This window comes from Trachypithecus francoisi, unplaced genomic scaffold (genome assembly GCF_009764315.1).
Source record: "Trachypithecus francoisi isolate TF-2019V2 unplaced genomic scaffold, Tfra_2.0 Lachesis_group1, whole genome shotgun sequence".
NCBI classification, from domain to species: Eukaryota; Metazoa; Chordata; class Mammalia; order Primates; family Cercopithecidae; genus Trachypithecus; species Trachypithecus francoisi.
Genome location: NW_022681454.1, coordinates 14,951,935 through 14,972,131, shown reverse-complemented (window position 1 = coordinate 14,972,131; position 20,197 = coordinate 14,951,935). Strand labels below are relative to the sequence as shown.

The window sequence follows — 20,197 nt, the reverse complement described above, 5'->3', positions numbered from 1 at the left end:
TTCTCCCATTTGGAGCAACTGTATTTACCAACTACCTGTACCTCCATTGTATCTAGTAAGTAACTAACTTGCTTTTGATTTTATAGGCTTATAGGCAAAAGGGACTTGCCTTATCTCAGACGATACTTTGTACTGTGGACTTTTGGATTAATGCTGAAATGAGTTAAGACTTTGGGGGACTATTTGGAAGGCATGATTGGTTTTGAAATTCAAGGACATGAGATTTGGAGGGGGCAGGGGTGGAATAATAAGATTTGGCTGTGTCCCCACTGAAATCTCAACTTGAATTGTATCTCCCAGAATTTCCATGTGTTGTGGGAGGGACCAGGGGAAGGTAATTGAATCATGGGGGATGGCCTTTCCCATGCTATTTTCATGGTAGTTAATCAGTCTCACGAGATGTGATGGATTTATCAGGGATTTCAGCTTTTGCTTCTTCCCCATTATCTCTTACCACCAGCATGTAAGAAGTGCCTTTTTCCTCCTGCCATGATTCTGAGGCCTCCCCAGTCATGTGGAACTGTAAGTCCAATTAAACCTCTTTTTCTTCCCAGTCTCAGGTATTTCTTTATCGGCAGCATGAAAATGAACTAATACACCAGGCATAGGAATGACATAATGGACTTTGGGGACTCAGGGGGAAAGGGTGGGAAGGGGTGAGGCATAAAAGAGTACAAAAGGGTTCAGTGTATACTGCTTGCAAGATGAGTGCACCAAAATCTCACAAATCACCACTAAAAAACTTATGTAACCAAATACCACTGGTTTTCCAAAAACCTATGGAAATAAAATATCCTAAAAAAATCCTTTGTTGTGTGTGTGCCCCGCAATGATTACAGTTAATAATCAGCACAGAGAACCTCTTAAAGGACATATTTTGCCTCTAGATCAAGCCTAATGCCATTCTGTAGGCAACTGGAGTTTTTGCAGCTGTTCCTTAAACAACGTATTTCTTACCTTCCCATGAAGTCATTATATAGCTATTGACACCCTAGAAATTAGAGCTGGGAAAGTCTTTAGAGCTATTGAATGAGAGTGACCTGTTTTATGTGAGCACATATTCACCATCCCTCTCTAGCCTTTGAATTACTCACCCTTTGTCTCACACCTCCCTGTAAGCGTCTGTTCCCTTTCTTTCTCTCCTTTTCTGTGGTCCTCTCTGCTTCTCGAAGCTAAACCAGGTCAGGCTGTGAACTGAAGAGGTACCAAGATTTCCCCTGTGCAGCTTTCTACTGGACTCTTCCTAGAAGTGTGCATCAGTTACTGCCATATTTAGTTTTGCATTGTGGTATCACTTTTCATCTTTTTCCATCAGAGTAAGAAAAAAATACTGTACTTTCTCTACTAGAATGGGAGAGCTGGGCCCAGCTTTAGCAAACTAGTGCTTGTTGAAATGAAATACTTCAACAAACTTGAGGGTAGTCACTAAGAAGTCAGTTTCCTCATCTTTATTTCAGGTGATCATAATGGCTACTCCTTATGGAGGACTATGAAGATCTGATGGGGCTGGGAGCAGTGGCTCATGCCTGTAATCCCAGGACTTTTGGAGGCCAACACAGGAGGATTGCTTGAGTCCAGGAGTTCAGGACCAGCCTGAGCAAAATAGCAAGATGCTGTTTCTGCAAAAATAAATAAATAAATAAAATGATTTTAAAAAGATCTAATATAGTAATAACACACAGTGAAGGGCTTTGACAATGATATTGTGCTATGCAGATTCTTAGTATGATTATAAATCAGGTAGACAGAGACAAAGTTGGAAGGAAAAACTCTTCATACGTCAGACTGGTCTTCCTGGATAAGGTCGCCACATGCTATCTCAGTTCAGTCACAGGTGCTTCTGAAAACTGGAAACAGGAGTCTTGCAACCAAATCTGGGAAAGACATGAGCCGAAATCAGCCCGATCACTGCTAAATACGAAAATTTACCACAATATTTTGTTAGTGTAAGTTCTAAGCCTAAGACAAATTAAGTTGTTGAATTTATTCAGATAATTGTTTTAAAGGCAGAGTGAAACAGGTTTCTGGCCCCTTTTCTGTTTTCAGATCATTTAAATTGAAAGAGGGGGGACCACATTGCTAAATCAAACCTGCCCCGTGGGCTGGAGTCTAATTCTCTATCCCTCCCTTTGTCACACTCAGATGACACCGTCCCTCTGTGGGGTTTATCTCGGCCATGTTTGAAATGGTGTACAAGTTCTCAGGATGAGCTGGTTATGGGTAGCCTATACTGTTTTTCCTCTCCCAGTCCCACTGTGGAATTTCTTCCACTTGGCCATTCGGGAGTGGCAGCCTGTGTTATCTCAGAGTTTTCCAAGTGGTGACCCCAAAGGACTCCAGAGCAGGGGCAGGCTTGGGGTAGGAAGAATAGACGACATTGGGCTAGAAAGGGGAGATGTTGCAGGGATTCATGAGGCCATTAAATTAGCAACATATTGCCAGGCACAGTGGCTATAATCTCAGTGCTTTGGGAGGCCAAAGCGGGAGGATCACCTGAGTCCAGGAGTTCGAGACAAATCTGGACAACAAAATGAGACCCTGTCTCTACAAAAAAAAAAAAAAAAAAAAAAAGAAAAACAACTTAAAACTTAGCTGGGTGTGGTGGTATGTGCCTGCAGTCCTAACTACTTGGGTGGCTGAGGTGAAAGAATCACTGAAGCCCAGGAATTCAAGACTGCAGTGAGCTATAATTGTGCTACTGCACGCTGGCCTAGGTGACAGAGTGAGACCCTGTCTCTAAAAAATATTTTATGTATTTATTTATTTATTTATTTAGAGATGGAGTCTTTCCAGGCTGGAGTGCAGCAGTGCAATCTCAGCTGACTGCAATCTCTGCCTCCCAGGTTTAAGTGATTGTCATGACTCAGCCTCCCGAGTAGCTGGGTCACAGGGGCCCACCACCACCACCAGCAAATTTTTGTATTTTTATTAAAGAGAAGGTTTTGCCATGTTGGCCAGGCCGGTCTCAAACTCCTGGCCTCAAGTGATCTCCCCGCCTCAGCCTCCCAAAGTGCAGGGATTACAGACACGAGCCACTGTACCAGGCCTAAAAATTATTTTAAAAGAAAAAATTGCAATTAGTAACATTTATTGTAAACAAACGTACAATTCATTTTCAAATGACCGTAGATAGTATTGTAGTAAATAAAATGCAATTGTATTTAAAGGCATTACCCAGTTCCCATGTGCTATTGTGGCATTTTTTTTTCTAAATTTTTATTTTTTAGATAGAGTCTCGCTTTGCTGCCCACGCTGCAGTGGCACCATCTCAGCTCACTGCAACCTCTGTCTCCTGGGTTCAAGTGATTCTCCTGCCTCAGCCTCCCAAGTAGCTGGGAATACAGGTGCCTGCCACCAGACCGGGCTAATTTTTGTAGTTTTAGTAGAGACGGGGTTTTCACCATGTTCACCAGGCTGGTTTCTAACTCCTGACTTCAGGTGATCCATCTGCCTCGGCTTCCCAAAGTGTCGAGATTACAGGCATGAGCCACCGCGCCCAGCCATGTGGCACTTTTTGATAACATAGGTTATGTTTTGATAACATAACATAGGTTAGGTGAATACATTTTTTTGAATCAATGATCTGTTTTGGAGTCTGGCCCACCAGTCACTAGCTGTCTGGCCTTGAGTGATCTTTTATTTTCTCCTCTCCATAATGTGGATAACAACAGTACCTGTCTCCTAAGCATGATTCAAGGATTACATGAGATTATCCAAGCAAATTGCAAGGAGTAATTGCTTAAATTACAAATTGCTCAAGCGGTAGCTGCTGTCACTCTCACCATCACATTGTCTCTCAGTCACAGTTTGTGACCGAGTGCTGCGACCAGCAGGTCTGCACAGAGTGTGGATGTTGTAAAAGGATCCTCATCCTTGGAAAGATTGGCAGCCCCTGGTCTGGATGAAGCCTAAGGTGAAATCTTGAATGCGCCCCCACAAAACCTCTTTGTTGACCTTATCCGTAGCTTTCTTCCAGCCCAGGCATTTACATTATAGATCCTCTCCCTTCTGGGAACAGTGCTCTGTTTCTCGGAGAATAGTTGCTCCTCCTCCAAACCCAACTGCATGTTTCAGAGGCCTGGGCTGTTCATCATAGAATCCTGCTCTTTGGCCATGGTTGACAAGTCCAATGGCAGAAATGTAACTCAAGACCAACCTATCGTATCTCTCCCTGGGATTGTTCACACTTCTGCTTGGCTTGGAACTGGAGACACCCATGTTTCCCAAGAAGTAGAGAAAATTAGTCTGAGAAAACAAAGCACAAATGCAAAGAAAAGCTGAGGTGATACAAAACCAAGCATGATGGTGACATTCAGGTTCCTTAATCTATGAGACTGGGTGTTTGTATTAATTCCGTGCTTTAATTTTTTCAACTCATGCTGTTTTGATACCTTTGGGAGCCTTATAAATTCAGGGAGAGACAGACCCTCCCTGGATTAGCTAATGCCTAAAGATAATACCGTATACTTGGGATCACAACTGCCACATGTAAGCCAACCATTCCCTTTATCTAACCCTCACACACCAAGCCAGTGTTTACCCTTACCCTAAATCTACCCAGAGACAGGACCAGACAGCCAGACCATGTGCCCCACAGCCTGCTAGAATTATTCAAACCAGCACATCCTAGACCATGTTCTCCATTCACCCTCGACTTTCCCTCGGAAACGATGATAAAGGCTGTGGCCTAGGTGTTCCCTCGCTCCTGCTTTCACCACCTGATCCAAATCTCATGTTTCCCTTGCCGAATCCCTGTGTGCAGTGGCATGCCCCTTCTCTTTGGAAAGATGAGTACAGTCGTGCCTGGGCATTTAAGAAGGATTAGTTCCAGGACCCCCGTGGATACTAAAATTTGCAGATGCTGAAGTCCCCTCTATAAAATGGCATAGTATTTGCATATAACCTATGCACATCTTCCTGTATACTTCAAGTCATCTCTAGATTACTTACAATACCTATTACAACATAAGTGCTGTATAAGTCATTGTTACAGTGTATTATTTATTTGTATTATTTTTCATTGTTGTATTTTTTATTGTTTTTTAAAAAATATTTTTGATCTGCAGTTGATTGAATCTACAAATGTGACACCTGCAGAAAAGGAAGTGGGGGGAGGAGGTAACTGTAATAAATTCTTTTTCCAATGGCACCAGCACTGTGTCATCATTCGGTCACCTTCATGAGTTAAAATCCAACAGGTACATTTTGGGACAGTTGAGCAGGCGGCAAGGTGACTCAGTGTTCCATAAGGACCGTACCTCCCGCTGCTCTTGGCTCGTTAACTGACTATGCCAACCAGCAAGCTCTACCTGGGAGGGCACCGCCCGCTGGTGGGGTGCCTGTGCTTTGGCTGCCACTGCTTTGTGCTACCTCTGCTGTGCCCTTTCACGGTTTTCTAGTCTAAATTGTGGCAAGGGAAGGACCGCAGATCTTGCTTTGCACAGGTAGTACCATTGGGAGTGAGAGAGGTCCCCAGTGCACACCTTATTGGACCAAGTGACCAGGCAGATGTGAGGTTAAGCAGGCAATTTAGGCTAATTATCACAGCAAAGTCTTCCTGGAGCGAGGAGGAGCAGAGAGTGGCTGCCCCTAGGATGCTTTGAGGGCACCGAGACTGATGACCTGCCTGCCAAGACCGTAGACAGGGCTCACTACAGAGCGTTCAGGAGCTGGGCATTCAGGCCCAGGCACAACTCCCTTCTTGTAACAAATCTTCTCTTACTCTAGTGGACAAAGTCCTGGACAAGTGAGGTCCTTCTTGAACCGTCCATCATGGGTTGACATTGACTGTTGGACCCCTGAGCATTGGGACCCTCTAAAGATACTGACCCATTTAATCCCAAATTTGGACAGGCCCATCTCTAATGGTTGGTGGCAAGGTGCAGGGTATCTCCCCATGGAAAACCGTGACTCCCAAAAACTTTAAATATTGCTATACGGGCAAATCTCTTTGTTGTTTCTGGCCTTGCTGCTATTGTGATTTGTCCCTCGACCTGGTGGGGTGCAATGGATCACATCCCTGGACATAGAAGGTCAAATTCTTCATGAAAGAGGAAAAAGGAGAAAGAATTCCCATCCTGCTCTCCCTAAGATGCCTGGAGATGTTCTTCAGCCTATGAAAGGTTGCCAACCTCCAGGCCAACGTGCCCGGGCACTCCTGACACCATGATTTCTCAATAGAAGAGCCTCTTCTTAAAACTCAATTGCCCCAAAATCAGAACTCTGCCATTATTGCCCTCCTGAGTGTAGCTCCCATCCTCTCTGAGGTTACTTGGGACACTCTAGAAAGGGAGGCCTTTGCCCACAGCAGAGGCCATCAGGACCACCAGGAGCTTGTCAGGTAAGCACTCTTTGTCAAAACAGAAACAAAAAACTGGTACTGAAAGGAGACCAAAAAAACAAGAAAGGAAGAAAGAAAGAAAGAAAGGAAGGAAGGAAGGAAGGAAGGAAGGAAGGAAGGAAGGAAGGAAGAAAGAAAGAAAGAAAAGAGTTTAGCCATCTAGAAATATAATCTATTATACAGATTTAGTTTAAGAGGAAGAAAAAGAAGAGGGAAAGGTACTGATTATGCTTTGCATGGGGGCTGTCACAGGGACCCTGGGTCCTTCCCCTCCTGCTCCCCAACTTTTCTCAAAATTACTCATTCTATCCAATCAGCAACTGACAAGTATTTCACTCTTACTAATGTGACTAATGTTCTACTCGATGCCTCTTTCAACAGCCTGTCATGTGCAGTTTGCCCCCAACTACAAACAGACGCATAGACCTTCCAGGTTATCCATGGGGTACCTCAACAGAATCTTTGCAAGACAAGATCTTAGCTGCTTCCACCTTTCTCCAGGAGCACAAGTGTGACATTACTTTGATGACAACCTCCTCCAAAGGGATCCACTGATGCTCATTAGGGACATAAAAGTCCACATGTTTTAGTGCCTTTGTTTGTTTATTTTGATGGTAACATATTTCTCATTTACAAATTTTACTTCCAAAGTTAAATCAAAAGTCACTACCATTAGTGCCTTCAGAGAATCTTTCACTATAGAGGGTTTGCCAACCTCTTCTCTTGCCTCCTGGTGCCCCTGGACCACTTACGATGGCCATAAGTTGGCCATGGTCTTCTGATGCAAGAAATTGCTCCTCTCTGTTTCATGCTGTACATTATTAAATAACAAAGAGCTGGATGCCTGCTGAACACTCCCGAAAATAGGAGCCTTAACAGACCTGAGCCCATGACCCTCTATACTCATTATGTTTTGGGTCATAGGTACAGTACCCACAAGCTCACACAGCTACTGAGGGTATCTTAGACAGGATGGAGCCAATACTGGGTCCTTGGGCATATTCTATCTGTATAGGGGTGTAGCTTTGTTCATTCTCCGTCCCCTGGCAGGTGTCATTATGCTACAGGAGATCACAGGTCCCCGAAAACTGGTGTAGTTGAGATACATAATGGCCTCCTCAAACAACTTCTTTTAAAATTTCGGGCCATCAAATAAACACCTAAATGAGTTTCTTTTTTGCCCAGGACTTAAGATGTCTTTATAAAAATTCCATCTTGCCTCCATCACATAATGGGAGGAGGCCCAATATAGGGCCCAAACTCTACAGGGATCGATTACCATAAATTGTGCCAAGGGCTAGGCAGATATGCGACTGATTTCTTCTATCAAAATTGAGACTACCTAGTGTCATCCTGCACACCATTCTGTTGACTTTTGATTTTATTACTCTTGGTCTTTGCATTCCCAAAAAAAAACTCATGTAGAGGCATGGTCCCCAGAGTAATGGTGTTGAGAGGTGGTGGGACCATTACAGGCATTTGGATCATGAGGGATCTGTCCTCATTAGGAGATGAATGTTGTCTTGTGGGAATAAGTTCTTACTCTCATGAGGCTAGATTAGTTAACACAAGAGTGGGTTGTTATAAGGCTAGGTCCCATTTGTGTTTGGTCTCCTTTGCACATTTGCCTGTTCACTGATCTCACAGGCATTCTCACCATGTGATGGTATCCACCATGTTATGATGCAGCATGAAGCCCTTCCCAGATGCAGCTGCCCAATCTTGAACTTCCTAGCCTCCAGAACGGTGAGCTCAATAAACTCCTTTTCTTTATAATTACTTGGTCTCAAGTATTCAGTTATAGCAAGAGAAAATGTACTAAGAAGCCAGTCTGGGTTCTTTCATTAATTTATGATCCAATGGCTCACACCCTCCTAATAAGCCATTGCTTTAACCAAACACGGCCAATGGTAAGACTCACATCAACTCCAGTGGGTACTTAGTTAGAAAGGATATGGCCTTTCCAAGTGGACACAGCCCTCACTCAGAAGTTCATCCAAGATACCTCTGATGAGGTATCACCACTACAGCAATCATCAGAGAGTAGCCATAGACTCACCTGGTCAGGTATAGAAACAGGAGCCAAACCATGTTCATCTTATCTTCCCTTGAGGGCCTAGTACTTCACCTTGCTGAAAGTGGTTACTGAATAATGACTGAAGAGATAACATCCCATTTCGCCCACTGTTGAGCTGTCTTTGCATAATTGCAGGCTCTTGAGAAATTCTTCTCTGCCTCTGGTAGGCTGGATGTCCCAACTCAAAGCACCACAGCTTTCCCTCCAACATAGTCATTAACCTCTGTATTGTCATAACTGATATCCTTGACCTTTCCCCTATTGTCTGCTAACTCCTCAAGGGTAAGGACCATTTTTCTTGGCTGCACTTCCAGCCAATCATTAACACTGAGGGGCTTGGACATAGTAGGTGCTTCATGTGTGCTTTTAGGTCAAATGCAAAAATGACTGAGTGGTAGTAGAAATGGTGTCTCGTTAGGGTCCAGCCCTGCAGAGTCCATTCCCCGGCTCATTCCTGTCTTCTCCTAGGCAGCATGCCACACATGTGGGTCCTTTTGCTCTTTGTGCAAGGGCATTCAGCACAGAAGGGTATCCTGTGCTAAATACCCTTACAGGTCTTTTCAGAGGTGCTTTTCTGGTTTGGTTTTTCTAAATATTGTCACCTCTTCATGTGAAGAAAGGAATGTGGTCATAAGCCAACGTGCCTCGTGACTCTCAGCCTTAACACCAAGAGAGGGCAGCTTACCTTCTCCCTTTTTCAGCTTTCCAAGGGAGCAACTGGTGCTCTTTGCAGCACACATGGGCTAGAGGCAGAAAATCCAAAAGGGAGACTCTCTAGTTCCTTCTTTTTCTCCAAGATAGGAAGCGAGGTGGCGTATGGAAATGTGCACTTGTGTGGGGTTATGTGATATGTGTGCATGTGTGCGGGAATGCATGTGTATATGTGAGTGCTTTCTTAAGTGCATGTATGTGGGGGTACCTTGAAAAATTTTATCCAAAAGACACAGACCTCCTTAAAGGGTGTTTCACTGTTTAAGAATGACTTACGGAAGATCCAAAAAGCAAAGAAGTGATCAAAAACCTTGATTTGTAGGGACAATTGATTATAGAAGAGCTTAAAAAAAAAAAAAAAACTCTTACAAAAAGAAAACACTGTATAAGGCTTTGAAATAGCCCTATTACTTGAGGAAAAATACCTATTATTAAGTGGCTTCATTCAAATGGCTATTTTAGCATTTTTGACTTACTACAAATAGTAGTTTCATATGATTTAATCTAACATAAAAATTGAGTTAGGTTTCAAATGCATTGAGAATCAGAACCAACAATTAAACATTGTTTCTAAAAACATGTTAATATGATTCCACTACTGGGTATATACCCAAATGAAAATAAATCATTCTAAAAAAAAAACAAAAAAAACAAAAACAAAAACAAAAACCCCCCACACACTCATATGTTCATTGTGGTACTAGTCACAATAGCAAAAACATGGAATCAACCTGGATGCCCATCAATGGTGAATTGAAAAAAGAAAATGTGGTACATATACATCATGGGATACTATCTATGCAGTCCTGAAAAATAATGAATGGTGTCCTTTGCAGTAACATGGATGCAGCTGGAGGCTATTACCCTAAGCAAATTAACACAGGAATAGAAAACCAAATACCACATGTTCTCACTTATAAGAGAAGGAGCTAGGCCAGGCACAGTGGCTCACGACTATAATCCCAGCACTTTGGGAGGCCGAGGCGGGTGGATCATGAGGTCTGGAGTTCTAGAGCAGCCTGGCCACCATGGTGAAATCCCATCTCTACTAAAAATAAAAAAATTAGCCGGGCACGGTGGCAGGCGCCTGTAATCCCAGCTGCTCGGACGACTGAGGCAGGAAAATTGCTTGAACCCCGGAGGCAGAGGTTGCAGTGAGCCAAGATCGTGCCACTGCACTCTAGCCTGGGTGACAGAGCAAGACTCCATCTTGGAAAAAACAAAAAAAGAGAGAAGGAGCCAAATATTAGGTAAACGTGGACATAAAATTGGCAATAATAGGGCTGGAGACTACTAGAGTGGGGAGAAAGGGAGGGTAGCAAGGTTTGAAAAATTACCTATTGGGTACTATGCTCACTACCTGAGTGACAAGATCATTTGTACAGCAAACCTCAGCGACATGCAATTTACCCATGTAACAAATCTACACATGTACCCTCTGAACCTAAAATAAAAGTTAAGGAATGTGTTAATATTATGTGGTTAATAACAACATGCTTTCTAAGGTAAACAAACTTCATAGGTTTTCACCTTGCAATCATACCCAATAGTATAGAATCCACACTTTGCTGTCTCTTCATTTTCTAAAGAAATAAAACTTTCGTTGTCCTGAACAGGAATCCTGAAATCTCATAATGAATGAGGACTTAAAATTTGGAATGCAAATATTCTTTAGTAGGTCTAAGATTAATGCTTTTTGCCTGATGAATTATATTTTACTGATGTTTGTTTAGCCCAATGTCCTTATTTTCTGATAATAAGTATGTTTTAATGCACATTAGTTGCCCAACAAATTAATATTGCTTTAGTGCAGCAGCTCAGCATTTGCCATATCTGTTTATAAAGTAACCTTTGAAGGAAGGGTTGATTTTTGACAACTTTGGCCTGGCGATAAGTTTGGCATAGTTAAGACTTACCTCAGGACAAAATTGCACCCATTCATATAATCTCTGGTGACTGCATAAACAGGCCCAGGTCTCTAGGTCAAGAAGCTATGTGGTAGACACACGCATGAGAGTAAAATCAGCTTTTGAATTTCAAATCCCCAGCTGGTGACCAGACATGCATTCAATTACCAGCCTTAACTAGTGTGCTTTTAACAATTGTGTTCAGACTTCCTTTCACACTCCCAAAGAAAGCATTCATCATTTAAGTTTTGTGTGATCATGAGAAGAATAACATGATCCCAATCTAACAAGAACATGCCAGACAATTTCCAAATTAGGGACAGTCTCATAACACCTAACCAATTCTTCTGCAAACCGCCACAGTCATCAAAAAACAAGCAACATCTGAGAACCAGCCATAGCCAAGAAGAACCCAGAAAGTCACGATCACTAAATGCAACATGGCATCGTGTTGGGATCCGGGACAGAAAAAGAACAATAGGAGCTGAAAATTTAAGTCTACACCAAACCTGCACATGCATGTTTATAGCAGCTCTATTCATCATTGTCAACATTGAGAGGCATCCAAAATGTCCTAGATGAATGAATAAATGAACTCGGGTACATCCAATCAATGGAATTTTAGTAGTAGGTGAATGAATGAAGGGACTTAGATATATTCAATCATTGGAATTTTATCAGCACTTAAAAGAAATGTGCTATCAAGTTATAAAAAACACAGCGAAACCTAAGTGCATATTACTAAGTAAAAAGTCAATATAAAAAGGTTACATACTGTATGATTCCAACTATATGACATTCTTAAAAAGACAAAACTGTGGAGACAGTAAACGGATCAGCAGTTGTCAGGGATTGTAGGGATGGAGTGGTAAGTAGGCAGCATACAGAGAATTTTTAGGGCAACTAAACTATTCTGTATGATACCGTAGTGGTGAGTATTGTCGTTATACCTTTCTTAGTTAATTGATGTTATGCATGTCATTATACATTTCTCAAGACCCAAAGAATGTACAGCACTTGGAGTGAACCTAATGGAAACGATGGGCATTGGGTGATAATGACATGTTAACATAGTTTTACTACTTACAGCAAATGTACTACCCTGGTTCATGATGTTGAGGGTGGGGGAGACTGTGCCTGCATGTGGGGAGGGGTACATGGAACTTTTGATACTTTCCACTCAACTGTGCTATGAACATAAAACTACTCTAAAAAATAAAGTCTGTCAATAATAACACTAATAAAAAACTAGAACAATAGGTAAATTCTAAGCAGGTCTGAAGAAAGTATGGACTTCAATTGACAATAATGTATCAATATTGTTAATTAGTTGTGACAAATGTACCATAGTAATGAACAGGTAAATAGGGAACCCAGGTGAGAAGTGGAATGATAACTATCTCTGCAATTCTCTGTAAACCTAAAATTACTCTAAAACTTTAAAAAAAATTTTAAAGAGGCAGAGAGAGGAGAGTTCCACAATTTATCAATGTATGGGTACATTGCCTCATTTGTGTTTAGAATAGTAGCAGTGGCCTCCAGATAATTCTTCTCTAATTGTGTGTCAGACACTGTGCTTGGTCTGCCTAAGCCTTGGCTCCACATCCGTCCCATGAGGACCTGGGCCAACTTTCCTCCTGGGGTTCTCGTGAAATGGGCCATCCCCAGGAGTTACAGAGTTATGTACTCATCCCCAGGAGTTACAGAGCACCTCGGTGCTGGGAGCATGGGGAGGCGGAAGGGCCTGAAGCTACTGGAAACTGCTATGAACTGCATGGCCAGGGCTCCGTGTCCTCTGCTGTCTCCCCAGAGCCACTGTAAAAGGACATCGTTTCCTAAGTTCATGGAGATGTGAAGAAAGCTCGGGGAAACAGCCTTAGCGCAGTGCCCGGCACACTGGAAGCTCGTTGGAGGAAGCATGTATTTCTCGTTGGAGGAGGCATGTATTTTTCCCCGTGGACATCCATGAAGGCGTGGGGTGGCATGCAGAGCATCAGGAGCCTATGACACCAACAGAGAGGGGCTCGCATTGGAGCCTGGCCTTGAAGGATGAGGTGGTATGTGCCAGGCAGAGTGGGTCGGGAAGGGGATCCCAAGTGCGGGGAACAGCAGAGGCAAAGGCAGTCAGTGGGCGCATGCACGGAGTATCTGCAAATGGTGGGACAGGGTTTCAGTGTGGCCAGATTGCAATGTGTGTGTGCATGTGCGTGTGTGTCTGTCTCTGCGTATGTGTCTGGGTCTCTGTGTGATTCTGTGTGTGTGTGCCTACGAGCATGTGTGTGCATGTGTCTATGTGTCAGTGTGTATGTCTCTGTGTGTCTATGAGTATGTCTTTGTGTTTGTGTGTGTTTGAGTGTGTCAGTGTGTGTTTGTGTGTGTCTTTGTATGTGTGTCAGTGTGTATGTGTATTTATGTGTCTGGGTGTGAGTACCTGGAAATGAGGCTGGAATGGCAGCATGAGCCAAGGAGGTGACTGCCCCACAGCCTGCTCTGATGCTGTGCCGCTGAGTCTAAAAGGGAGAGAGCAAAGCAGATGCTGGGATGAGAGTCACAGGAAGGGGAAGGGGCCCAAGGAGCCAGTGGGGAGTGTGCAGTGTCACCTGGCAAAGCTCGGAGAAGCACTTCCCAGAAAGACCCCGGAGTCCGCATGTTTCCTTGTAAATATGTTTTGTGTTCCAACTGCAATCTGCCTCTGAAGAATCTGCCTGCCTCCCAAGGATCAAGTAGAATTTTCCATTTTGTAGGAGACTCCCGTTGTCGAGCAAAGCAGCTTTGCCTTGCCTATGTCCAAAGAATCCTCCAAAATACTGCCTGAGAGGGCCTGTTCGTGGAGGTCAGGGCCTCAGTGGGGTGTTTGTGAGGATAGTGAGGATGGACACTTGGGTGAGGCAACTTTAGGAGAGAGGCACACAGCTTCAGAAAGGGCCGCTTCCGACACATTCATGCAGAGACTGAGCCTCTGAGTGAATCAGTCAACATCTATAGCTATGACCATGGAATTCTCAAACAGGCGGATCGTTCATAAAATCCAAACACAGTTACAAGTTTTGGCCTGCATATTGTTGAGCTACAGGCTTATTTTTAGAAAATTTTAATTACGTGCCAACCAATTTCATATAAACACGTCTGGATTTGGGGACGTCACTTTAAAAATCAGAAAATGTGACAATACTGAGCCTAATCCCTGCATTTTTTCAGTCAACTGGAGATGAGTGTTGACCTCTACAGAGGCAGAGACTCTCTAGTTTGCCGCAGTCCCCATCACTCCCTATTGCCTTATCTCAAACCCAAAAGTCAGTTGCCATTTAATATCACACTTAAACAATAGTTTTTTTATGGCTGAATTAAGGAAAGGTGAACAATTTCTTGTTCTGAAAAATCTATGAAAGGTGAGGTGATAACATACAAGGAGGGCCACATCTTCCCTGTAGAAGTGAGTTTCTTTTTAAATGCTTCATATGTAAACAATAAATGTCTGTTTTCAAAGAATACAACTGAAGACCTTATTATGAGGCAAAACGATTCTGCTCCACTTTATGATAACAGCTTAGCCCAGTAAAAATTTAGTACGCAGCTATAAAGGAGATGTTGTTATTGTCAGCACACTGCAAATGGATGATGGGAGAGGCTCGGTGGTTAGGGCATAGCACTCAGCTAAACACATGCTGTAGCCAGGATTCCACCTGGGTCATTCTGGTGTGAGACTGTGCCTGCAGAGCAGCCTGAGCTCTCTGAATGAGACCTGAAGGTAAATATTTTCAACAGTAATCTTACATTAAAAATTCCCTCTTTACCAGCCTCTCGGAGCCTTGTAGAATCAGGGAATTTCCCTACTTCTAGAATCAGGGAATCCTCTGCTTATGTAGTAACTTCAGATGGAAAAAGGAACTCAGACACTAAGAAAGCTTTGGTAACTTCAGTAACCTATTCAACAAATATTTATTGAGAGTGGCAGGCAGGAAGAAATCAGACCATGGATGTAGAGAATCTCACATTTAATTTTGAGATCTTCCTTTTCCTGCCTCTGTGAACTTGGACAAGCTATTGCATATCTCCAGAACCAATTCCTGGTTTTGTAAAAGAGGAAGAATCATTGCATTCCCTACTAGAGTGGATGTGATGAGGGAAAAGGAGAAATCAGGTAAAATGGGCTCAGTAGTTTGGCAGCTCGGATCATGTCATTATTGTTATTTTACTCCTCCATAGACATCACTGCTGGGGTCCTCTCCCCATCAAGGAGGGTCATTGCGAGGCTGAGTTGCCCTCCTATCCGGCCACAGGGTGGGCAGAGAAGGGCGTAGAGGAAGCGTTTAATGGCATGCAGGTAACCCCCCCTTTTCACTGGATTACATCCAGCACTTTCCCTGCAGGAACTGGCTCCCTCGGAGGGGCGTGACTGGGAGGAACTGTGAGTAAGGTGCCTTAGTGTTATAAAAACCCAGTGAGTGTTGTAAAAACCCAGTCAGCCTGGCTCCTGTTGGATAGTCTACCCTCCTTGCACTCTACCTGAGACAGCGGCAGCCTGCAATTCACTCCCACCTCCTGGGATTGCACTGGATCCGTGTGCTCAGAACGAGGTAAAAGCCTTGCTCCTTTAACAGCTTTATTACCTGCCACCACTTATCACTCCACCAAGGGCCTGGAGTTCCTTGGGCCTGCATTCCATCATGGGCAGGTAGGGGCTGAGCCCCAGGTCCCTGAGAAATGACTGGGTGTTTTTCTGGCATATCTCACCTCCTCTTCACCATTTATTGCGGTTCTCTGCCCTTTTGTGATTGTCTTTCTCCTCCTTAACCCTAGAAGGTGGCCAACTTCTAGGGTAGAAATCAGATCAGGACCATTTCCTGGGCCTGCTTCTTTTTATAAAAATTCTGTGTTTTGTTTTAAATGGAGCACAAATAATACAAATCATCTTATCATTATGTGTTATATCAAACTAAATTGTCATCATTCATAGTTGTTTTTCTTATTCTTTGGCAATGTTTCTAAAGGGCAGAGTAAATGTGAAAAGCAAAAAGTGATCAATCAGAGGTGACAGAAAGGAATAAGGAGATTGATCTGGCTACCCATACCAGCTTTGAACTTGCCCACTATGAGATCCTGAGCAATTTATTTACTTGTCTGAGCCTTAAGAGTCAGAGCTGTCACCCGGGATGACATATTAATAGCTACCTGGAAGGGCTCTTGTGTGGATTTAGCAAGATAGGAATCAAACCCTAGACCAGTACTTAGCATACAGGAGGTGTCGTATAGAAATTGACTTCTCTTCTCCTGTTAAGCATGGGTTTTTAATTGTACACATGATCAGATCTATGCAGTTCAGTGTGACATTGATGTTCATCCTATTGATTCGATGATTTCTCATGATCCTTGTCTTCGATCTTGTAGTGTGAACTATCTGGTTGAAATTCACCTGTCTCCATCCTGGTTCACTTTGCGCAGGCAAATCAGACAACCACCACACCTCACACCTTTCCTTAAACTCTTACTTCCCCCAAAAAAGCTCCCCCACCCTCACAAACCCAGCCACCCCGCCCAAACCCCAGGCATGTTCAACTCTGGGTCAACATCACCTTTCATGACGCGCACCATGTCCTTTCTCATTTTGGGCATGTGTCACATCCTTTCTCATTTCGGGCATCCATGCCCATACGGAGTCAGGAGATAGAAATCCAGCACTTCGGAGCTGAAAGAAAGTTTGGAGCATTAACTTGTTTCAGATCAGAGACAGAGATGATGGGATCATCTGATCAATGCTATTTAAATTCTGCCCAAGAGTGGCCTCTAAGCTCTTTCAAGTCTGAGACTTTCTCAATCATGGTGATTTCTTCAACACCTAGTCTAGTGCGTGGCATATAGTAGGTGCTCAGTAAATGCTTGCTGAATGAGTGAATGAAAGAGTGAGGAGTGAGCAAATGCAGGAGTTAATGAGTGCATAAATGATAAATGAGAATTTGTGAGGCTCCAAAGAGTGGTAGTTTTGTGATACTCAAGACTCAAGCTAAGTGGAAATGTGAGTAGACAGGCTGTTTGTCTAGTGACTCCAGGAGCCAGAAGTGTTCTTGGTCTACTCTGAAATCAGGCAGGTACCTGTCAGGGTAGGGGGAGGCCAGTGTGTAGTCCTGCACAGCTGAACTGCTGCCTGCCACTGACTCACCTGCCTTTTGTCAAACAGGTGCCTGCCCAGTTGCAGCCATGAGGATCCATAGCCTCACCCTGCTCTCCTTCCTCCTACTGGCTGCTCAGGTGCTCCTGGTGGAGGGGAAAAAAAAAGTGAAGAATGGACTTCACAGCAAAGTGGTCTCAGAACAAAAGGACACTCTGGGCAACACCCAGATTAAGCAGAAAAACAGGCCTGGGAACAAAGGCAAGTTTGTCACCAAAGACCAAGCCAACTGCAGATGGGCTGTGACTGAGCAGGAGGAGGGCATCTCTCTCAAGGTTGAGTGCACTCGATTGGACCATGAATTTTCCTGTGTCTTTGCTGGCAATCCAACCTCATGCCTAAAGCTCAAGGATGAGAGAGTCTATTGGAAACAAATTGCCCGGAATCTGCGCTCACAGAAAGACATCTGTGGATATTCCAAGACAGCTGTGAAAACCAGAGTGTGCAGGAAGGATTTTCCAGAATCCGGTCTTAAGCTAGTCAGCTCCACTCTATTTGGGAACACAAAGTCCAGGAAGGAGAAAACAGAGATGTCCCCCAGGGAGCACATCAAGGGCAAAGAGACCACCCCCTCTAGCCTAGCAGTGACCGAGACCATGACCACCAAAGCTCCCGAGTGTGTGGAGGACCCGGATATGGCAAACCAGAGGAAGACTGCCCTGGAGTTCTGTGGAGAGACTTGGAGCTCTCTCTGCACATTCTTCCTCAGAATAATGCAGGACACATCATGCTGATGAGGCCAAAAGAGAACGGGTTCCCTTAAGAGATGTCAGGCCATAAGTCCCTCTGTATACGATAAAGCTCTCTACAGTCCCCCTCAAAATATGAACTTTTGTGCTAAGTGAGTGCAACAAAATATTTAAACAGATTTTGTAATTTTTGCTTTTGTGTTTTGGAATTTGCTTTATTTTTCTTGGAGGTGATGTTCAGAGGCTGTTTCCTGCAGCGTGTATTTCTATGGTGCACACAGCTATGTGTTTGAGCAGTGAAGCGTCTTTGAGCTGAATGCGCCAGAGTGATAATTTCAGTGCAATGAACTTTCTGCTGAATTAATGGTAATAAAACTCTGGGTGTTTTTCAGAAATACATTCCAACATTGCTTGGTTTCTCTGTGTCTGTTCCCAAATAAACTCATAAAGTAGTCCCCATATATCAATGGAAAAACTGTCTAAATAGCAACTTCTAGTTCCCAACCCTGCTCAAGTCATCTCTTTCCAGAATCTTTCTTTATAATTGTATCCATTGGTCTGTGGTGTTTGGTGCTTATTGAAGTATAATAATTAAGATCCCTGTTTTCAGGTGGGATACCTGGTACGTGATGTGATTAAATCATTTGTCAGGGACTCATAGATGGTAAGAGGGGAGGTAGGATTGGAACCCAGGAGCTCTGACAGCTGAGTCTGCAGGGTCGAGGAACCTCTCCTACTGATGCATGTCAGCGATGCCCATTCCCTCCCCAACCAGAAGGACCCCTGCCTTGCAAAGCTCATTTCTGGAGAAGAAATGAGCTTCATTTCTTCATTCTTCATTATTGGAGAAGAAAGTCCTAGTTAAGTATAGTGGCCCATGATAAGGGCTGTAAAGGAAGGGGGAGAGGGCTATAAGGAAAACCAGAGAGAGGAGACAGAAACTGCTGTAAGATCTGGGCTTGAGTGTAACAGGGGAGGTAATAGTGGAGCTGGATTTTGGAAAGAGTATCTGTAGGAATAAAATGGGACAAAGTGGAGGCACTTTAGGCATTTGATAACATGAATGAAAGTGAATAGATGGGAAGTTCCAGATTCTGGGAGAGGTCAGGTATCTGGGATCGGATGGGATGCAGCGATGAGACTGCCATTATTCATTTATACGTGAGTATGAAGGATCTGAAAGTATTTTAAGAGTTTGGGAGAGAGGATAAACTGTCCCCAATGCCTTGTCACAATTCCACAACCAGGGAAAAGAGGAGCAGAAGCTGAAGAAAGCACTGTTCTTTAGCATGTCTGATGGTGGCAGGGAGGAATGGCAGGTGGGGTGGGAGGAAAGCCTTTTACATTCACCAACCTACTGGGATGCACACTGAGGATGTCAGAGGCCAATCCACAGTGCCACAGTCACAGAGCGACATTTGGATGTCATCATGATCATCAATAAAACAAACACTTATCTCTTATCTGCTATGATCAAGCACTGTGCTAAGGCTTTCCCACGGATGGTGCATTTATTCATTCACTCACTCATTCAACATATAACTTACAGGGCACTGACTCACGCCAGGTTGTGTTCCAGGCACCAGAGATACAGCCATGGATGTCCAAGAGATGAGTGCTCTGCCCTCACGGAACAGTGGGAAAAGTGATCATGAGTTCATGATTACACATGAGTTAAAGAAGACTATTAAAGCAAGGGAAGGGGACAAAGTGATCGAGGGTAATGAACTTTAGATGGGGTGATCAGGAAATGCCCATCAGGAGGTGACTTTTGAGCCTAGACCTAAAAGGAGGAATCAAGCCAGGAAACTCTCCTGGGTAAGAATGTTCCAAACAGAGGGACCAGTCAGAACAAATGCCCTGAAATCATGGTTAATCTATTTATTCCATCCTATTTGCCCCTTCTCTATGCCAGGAACTCTTCCAGACATAAGAAATAGCAACCAAGGAAAAAGAAAAAAAAATCCCTGTCTTCATGGCACTTCCATTCCCATGGCAGGGATCATGCTTGGCGTGTTGGAGAAATGTCCAAGAGGGTGGGGTCATTGTAGGATGGGGCCTGGGGCCTGACCTGTGAACCCTACCACTAACTCCAAGAGCACTGAAGCAACATTCCAGACCCTCCCCAAGCTCCTTCAAGCCACACCAGAGAAAGGATATTTTCCCTTAAGGTCTACACAGGCTTTAGGCAGCCTGTGGCCTCCTCCTCCACATATGTAACATAGCCCTGAGATAGAAAAAGACTGATAATCCCCTCCAGGAGTCATTCAGCAGTCATCAGGTTTGTTATGGGTTGGCATGAACATT

The 20,197-nt window shown here is 43.7% G+C and overlaps 1 protein-coding gene across 1 annotated transcript; it reads left to right on the top strand.

Annotated features, from left to right (window-relative positions):
- Window positions 1-15,396: 15,396 nt before the first annotated feature.
- Window positions 15,397-18,292, top strand: FGFBP1 (fibroblast growth factor binding protein 1). Its single transcript, XM_033213809.1, has 2 exons — window positions 15,397-15,612; window positions 17,211-18,292. The coding sequence occupies exon 2, from the start codon at window positions 17,231-17,233 to the stop codon at window positions 17,933-17,935; it is 705 nt and encodes a 234-aa protein (XP_033069700.1). The 5' UTR covers window positions 15,397-15,612; window positions 17,211-17,230; the 3' UTR covers window positions 17,936-18,292.
- Window positions 18,293-20,197: the final 1,905 nt, after the last annotated feature.

Excerpts from the sequence above, each read along its gene's own strand:
- FGFBP1 (XM_033213809.1), top strand. The coding sequence starts at position 17,231 with ATGAGGATCCATAGCCTCACCCTGCTCTCCTTCCTCCTACTGGCTGCT.